Here is a 7124-nt window from a genome sequence, read left to right as displayed (position 1 = left end):
ATGTACTGCTACTGTTTTTGAAATGAAACGGCTATTTTACTGCATCAAATGATTAAAGGTACCAAAACAAACGTATGAAGCATAAGCATTTAACTATTAATATACATAGGCTATAAAAATGACTAAAATTAATGGAGGGTTTCTGATGCTACAGAAAATATGAAGTTACTACCCAATTGTAAATTCTATTTGGTGCATGTCTTCAGCTCCCCCTGCTGTGTGACACTTCGTATTGTACATTTAATTAATTTATACCGAGGTTATTAGAGTTCACGACACCCAAATTAAATAGTAAGTGGGTATGAAAAAAACTGAAAATCCCAAAAACTAGATGTTACAAAAACATGTATTTATATAAATGACTGAAATAAGACACACCAGCATGCAGGAAATGTATTTAGTTTTTCTCAATTTGATCACATCTGTGAAAAATGGCTGGAATTGATTCACATGTTTACTGAGATTGGGATGTCTATATGACTGTAGATAAAATAGTATATTGTATACTATACCTGTTTTGACCCTGTCAGATTGTACCCCTTATAATATAACAATATAACTTCAGTCATATCTCTGTAAAAACTAAAGCTAAGGCAGACACTGATCAAAACAAAGCAATAGCAAACAAAATGAAATGAAAATAACTGATACTAATATCTATATGTGCAATAAAGTGAATGAACGCCATGTTTTTTGGCTTTGATGTGTTGTGTTATTGCTGTTATTTTGAAAAAACTGGAAAAAATCTGCCAGAAAAGCAATTGTGAGTATCTGTTCGCGCAGCATTAAAAGTAATATTATATTTTTCATGTGCAAGTAGGATAAAAACTTCGTTCTGCTGGTAGTAGTGCACGCCTAATCTAAGGGAGTAAACGTAGTGACGTCATTGTTGAGCGCCTCTGCTGGCCTTCGAAATGGGCTCGACTCCTGAGCCTTGATTACTTCAATTGTCCCCTCCGAATATCAACTTTTTAATAAAGAAACTCCTGTTCGCGATGACATTTGGAGGTATGTGTGCAGGTCGAGACGAAGCACGGGCGTTTATTAGAGGCTCCCCGCGCGCTGCCATCGTAGTTATGAGCTGATGTGAGTCGAGCAGGGCTGGAGTCAGTTCATTTAGCTTTAGCCGTGGGGCTAACTAGCCTGAACCTCTGGGCTGATGCACAGTGATAAATTATAGCGATAGGCGTCGTGGCCTCGTATAACATTAGCTACCATTTAAACTCGTCGGCTACGCTTGGTGTTGCACTGCGAAGTGTCACACTGTCACTTCTTTCTCCTTAAAAGTAGGAATTCTAGTAGCTAGCTAACTTTAGCTAAGTCAGCTAACGGTAAACAAATTTCCCTGGAGTGTAGCGATAACAGGAAGAAAACTCTTGACTTGTTACAGCATTAGTTGAAGAGATGTTTCTAGATGAAAATTCACATTGTTTCCCGTATAGTCATGCTGAAAGAAGTCTGGATTCTGGACTTTGATTTATTTATTTATTTTTAAATATAAGCTTTTTCAAATTAAGTGTGTGCTAAATTAGCAAATGTGCCTTTTAGGAGCTGTCCAAAAAAATCTGTCAGCATGTTTTAATCTCTTTAGAATGGGGTTGTGTTTGTATAGTAAACAAGCTGATATGCATTGCAACAGTTATATTTCCAACTCTATTACTACTCAAGTAGACATGGAACAGCTTGAATGTTTACTGGAGGGGGGCAGGGAGTGTGTGAATTGGATGTATTGCACTTAATTGCAGTGGTTTTATTGTATTAAAATGTGACTGTAAAAAGTAGTTAATATAAAAAAATGCTAAATTTTTGAAAATGGGGCATTAAATTACATTTTGTCTGTGTGTAATAAACAGTAATGAGTATTCATGTATTAGTACTATGTATGTATATATATGTCAAGCAGCTTAAGGGTTTGTTTTCCCAGTCAAATGGTTTATTTTTGCTTCTACAGATAGACATGATCAAAGATGATTAACAAAATTCTGCTCTTAGATCAGCTTAGCTGTACCTTTCAAAGTGGACTAATTTTTGCCCATTTCTAGCTCCATATTTTCTTTTACGATTCTACTACAGTAACTTTGAATAATTCAAAGTTATGCTAACTGAACTTGTCAAACAGAGATAAGAGCAGAAAAATCTGTTTGAAATCAAGAGTTTTGGGTAGTCTGAAGCCTGAGATTTTTTTTGGTTGTACTCAAACTGATCCTTTTCTTTCACCTGAGATCAAGTACAATTACGCATACATTCAAAAACAGGCTCAAAAACTTTTTATTCAGACATTGTTTTATCATATTTTGCCGTTTTTACTTCCTGAATGCATTGCAAACCTGTACTGGGATTTTATTTATTTATTTTTTGTCTTCTGTGTTGAGCACATTGAGTTTGCATATAATAAATGTGCTATATAAATAAAATTGCCATTGCCACAGCAAATACCCTAACCTGGTTGTGTTTAATATGCACATTGTGACTTTACTAGTATATATGAATGACCAAAAAAAGGAAACCATAAGAGGTTTGCTTTAGTGCTTTCTTTCTGTGGTTGAGGGTAAACTAACACAACTTGTGGCCGACCATAAAGCCTAAAAATCAAAGTTTTAAGCACTGATGCAATGAGACAGTATTATGTGTCTTATTTTATTGTATTTTTCTTTTCAGGTAGTTTGGTAGATGAGGTGAACCAGGTGATTTCAGAACTGGTTCCTGTGCGGGCTGACTGGCTTGCAAGTTTCAGTTCCTGTGCAGTACAATAAAGCTACTGGCTTTGTCTGAGGATAGCAATGAAACCAGCTCAGGAGCGTAATCAGGAGTGCCTGCCTCCTAAGAAAAGGGATCTCCCAATAAGTAACAGCAGCAGTGGAGCTGGAGGGACAGTGGGAGGTGGGGTTCCAGTCGGAGGGGCTAACAGCGGAGCTGGCAGTGCTGCTGGTGGTATTGCAGAAGAGGAAGTGGTTTCCATCCAGAATTGTGGAGCCAGCAGTGAAACTCAGGGAGGGACCCCCTCTGGAGAGTGGCTGCGAGCTCAGCCAGGGCTTCATTATGGAGTGGATAATTCTGACAGCATACCGGCAGTGCCCGTTGACCAGTACAGTATGCTCTACAAAGTGGCCCTTCCATCTGCTACCTACTCACCTACCAGTTTACACCCAGTGTTAAGCCACATTTCTCCAGCCTATACTGTACACTCTCCCCTCCTGCAGCATCATCCTGGCATTCCCTATCCCCCTCTTGGTTATGCACAGATCCCTCATTCTTCTCTCCAGTTTGTCAGTTCCCCTTATGCAGCAGTACCTTACGCGCTCCCCCCTGGTTTTGTCCCAGGATCATTAATCTCTCCCTCAGGGACCATCCCGCAGCCCCATGCTGTGTCCCACCTTGTTCCCTACCCATCTGTCATACAAGAAGGTGTTGTTTCTCCACCTCCTCAGGCCCAGGTGGCTGCTCATACCTTTGCCAAAGTTGCAGCTTCCAGTGGTGTCCCACTGATGCTGCCCTCAGAGCAAGCTGCCCAGCAGCACCTTGGTACTGTTGGAGTCCTGCCTGCAACAGAGCTTAGCTCCCGAGGGATGCCCATCTTCTGCCACCCTCAGGGAGCAAGGGGTGCCACTGCTGTCAGAGACTGCCACAGTTCCCAGCAGGAGAATGAATTGGAGGTGAATGGAGGGGACAAAGAGCAGGGAGCCAGAGAGGTTGTACCAGACTCGGTCTACACTGCCAGAAATGCACGTCTACTACAGGTTGCATCCAGCTCAGCATCACAGGAGCACAGCCAAGACAAAGTCCTGCAGAACCGAAGACTGGAAGAGAGAAGTTCTCCTGGTCAGCGCAGCACTCCGGACAGTGACCTGGAGGTGAGACACACTGATGGCTTTCTAACGTACCCTCTAACAGTGAAATGGTGATTTAATGCCTCTTTACAAGTTAATGCACAAAGAATAAACCAAAGTTAACAGTTAAATAAGAAGAGCCAGGAGTGATATAAGACGGTGTGTGACATTGTTCCATGTTACAGCTTAAGTTTTGTGTTTTACATGTACACTGAAGGGAAGCGTCACCTGATGCAAAGAAAATCTCACATTTGAACATGGCAAGCAGAGCATGACCAACACTTGAAGGGTCTAGAAATGATGTCCATGCAGATCAAACCATTTTACAGCCTTTCTGTAAAAGAAGTCAGAGGGAGCTCTATGGTGTCTGTCTTTTCTGACATCAGTTAAAAAATAATAATTTTGTGGTTGTTGTCTGGCCTGAAATCTCTTGTTGGAGAGGTTGAAGATTTAGGAACTCAATAATTAAAAGCCACTCATATTTTACACATTTGGTTTCTTCAGGCTGCTGTGAGGAAGCGTACCAAAAGCCATTTTTAAGTTGTTCTGTGAAATTAAGTTGTTCAAATAACTACTCATTTATTTATTCAACTCTCAGGTGCAGCAGGTGGTTGGGCGTTTGGTTTCCTCTAACCAAAGTGGTATCGGAGCACGGAAAGAGGTCTCCTTTGCTCCCTTGAACCTCTCTCAGGGTGGCCACAGAGCCAGAGATGTCCACGGAGAGAGTCCAGGTGTAATTTCCAGCCGAACGGCGTATGCGGCGCAGAACGCGAGTTACAGTGATCACAGAGTCACCGCCCTCCAGCAGCAAGCAGGACAGCCAGGCCACGCTGTCATGCTTGCCAATGGGCAACCGGTACTTATTCCCTTGGAGTGTCATCCGCATCAGCAACCACAGCAACACTACCCGGGACAGGCTAATGATGCCTCAGCCAGCCATGCCTCTACCACACTGGCCTCCCCTAGCCCAAGCTTTAAAGCCTCTGATTCTTCAGCCAGAGTGTGCCTCTCTGAAAGGGTGGAGCCAATCACAGCTCAGCAGCAGCCTCTCCCGCAGCCTCCAGTCCAGCCTACAGCAGATGCGACTCAGGCCTTAACTTCAAGCCTTGCTCCCGCACCGGCTTCTTGCAACCCATCGCACTTCATGAAGGGGGCAATTATTCAGCTGGCTACTGGGGAGCTGAAGCGTGTGGAGGACCTGCAGACTCAGGATTTTGTGCGTAGCGCCGAAGTGAGCGGAGGGCTTAAAATCGACTCAAGCTTGGTGATGGACATCCGCGCCAGCCAGCAGAGACCCGGCCTGGTTTCACTTCATTTTACTGTGGGGGAGCAGCAGAGCAAAGTGACCATCGACGTGCCCCCGGAGCACCCCTTCTTTGTCTTTGGCCAGGGATGGTCATCTTGCAGCCCCGAACGCACGGCCCAGCTCTACGGCTTGGCCTGCCATCATCTACAAGTTGGTGACATGTGTGTGTCCATCACCCTGCAGCAGCAGCAGCAGCAGCCACCGCTTCCTCCACAACAACAGAAGCAACCACAGCACCATCATTCACAAACGCAACAACAACAGAACCTGTCCAGGACTATAAGCAAAGCCAATGCTATATCAGGACCTGGTCACCAGCTAATGGGGCCTCCAGCCCCTCAGCAGTCACGGCCACCATCTCATTTCAGGTTGGACCGCATTCACAGAGAAAGACAGAAGGATGGAGAGAAAGATTTGGCCGATAAAGAGGAAGCCACACAGCTCGGGGCTGTAGGCCGCACTGAGTCGCCCATCAGACCAAGTAGGACCTCAGGAGAGCATCCAAGGAGCCAGAGCAGTTACCACTTGCACACAGAAGGCTCTGCTTTTGCAGAGGCAGGGATGGGAGCAATGCAGGCTGCAGTAGGTGCCTCACAGAGACGCTGGTCCTCGCCTGGCCTCCGAAGATACAGTATGAAGGGAGACGAAGGGCCACGCCCTCAGATAATCAGCTCCAGCCACACAAGGCCTTCTTTCATCCCACAGGAGGTCAAACTGTCCATTGAGGGGCGCTCTAATGCAGGGAAGTAGCATCACATTTGGTAGCAACTATAGATGAGACTGCCACAAGTAAGAATGAGTCTGACAAGGAGAGAAAGAGGGAAAAAAAGAGTGTGAATGTATCCTCAGAATGTTTGAGATTTTGCACACCTAAAATATACAAAAAAATGACCAGATCCTTGTCTGTCTGGTGAGAAGTTTGATTTTGTTCGAATGCCACTCAGCCAAAAGATGCAGACCTTTCGGTCTCTAGCCAGCTGAGTTCATGGCGACGGGGCGGGGGGGGGGCATGAAAAGTGGAGCAGAAAGTATGTAGCTGAAGAAATGCCTACCATAGAGTCCTTATACGCTGCATTTCTCTTCCTCCCTCCCTCCTCCGTCTCCACTTCCTCTTAACCATACTTGGAGGTTTCCATTGCATTCAAATCACTCTAGCTTCCTTTTTGACCAGACCGTCTCTTCAGAAGAACACAGACTACAGAAAAATAATATACGTGTATCGCAGTGAAACTACCAACCCTGCAAGTCGTGATCTATTAAAAAGATCACCGCCAGGGATCTTTAATCTGCTTCACTGCTAAGATCCTATTTCTATGAAAAGCACCCGCCCCCCCCCAAAAAAAAAAAAAAAAAATAGAGTAGAATTGCAGACATCAGCAGCTCCTTTGGTGATGTTGGCACTGTTGATGCTTTCATCAGTGTATGTTACATTATGCTTCTCCTGCAGGAGTCTGAAACCTCTGCTGTCAGCAGAGATACTCTCTCCCCTCTCTCGTTTCTGCAAAGATCTCGTCTCAGGCCAAGTGTGGCATGTCCCACTTGTCTTACACTGAAATAGCGATAAATCAATCAGCTTGTTTGTTCAGCAATCAATTTCTCCTTCTCCAAAAGCCATTCACCATCATACTCTCAGATTTAGGTTGATGGCCCCAACGTAGATTTACAGAAATAATAAGCGATGTCACGCATTCCACTATTAACTTTCCCCCATGTAGGGAATCATTTTACTTCTCTCCTCACTTCCTCATCACCCAAACTGGTCGAGACAGATGGCCACGCCCCTCAGCTGGGTATTGTCAGGCTTCTTCTCGCTACTGTCACCAAGTCCTTGCTCATAGGAATTTGTTGCATGACCTTTTACATTAGTTAAATGATTTAATTTCCCTTCCAAAGTCATGGCCTCCTCTCCTCACTTTACCTCAGAGCTTTCACAACCAGACTGGGGAATTTAGTTTTCTCTTGTGAACTTTGTAATTAAGGAGGAGGCACCG

The 7124-nt window shown here is 44.3% G+C and overlaps 1 protein-coding gene across 1 annotated transcript; it reads left to right on the top strand.

The window, feature by feature from the left end:
• The first annotated feature begins 870 nt into the window (after positions 1–870).
• atxn1l (ataxin 1-like) lies at positions 871–6453 on the top strand. Its single transcript, XM_026168623.2, has 3 exons — positions 871–1008; positions 2659–3851; positions 4426–6453. Exons 2-3 carry the CDS (start codon positions 2781–2783, stop codon positions 5881–5883), a joined length of 2529 nt encoding a protein of 842 aa, XP_026024408.2. The 5' UTR covers positions 871–1008; positions 2659–2780; the 3' UTR covers positions 5884–6453.
• The last annotated feature ends 671 nt before the right edge of the window (positions 6454–7124 follow it).

This window comes from Astatotilapia calliptera, chromosome 1 (genome assembly GCF_964374335.1).
Source record: "Astatotilapia calliptera chromosome 1, fAstCal68.1, whole genome shotgun sequence".
In the NCBI taxonomy this organism is placed as follows: domain Eukaryota; kingdom Metazoa; phylum Chordata; class Actinopteri; order Cichliformes; family Cichlidae; genus Astatotilapia; species Astatotilapia calliptera.
This window is presented reverse-complemented; position numbering and strand designations above follow the sequence as displayed.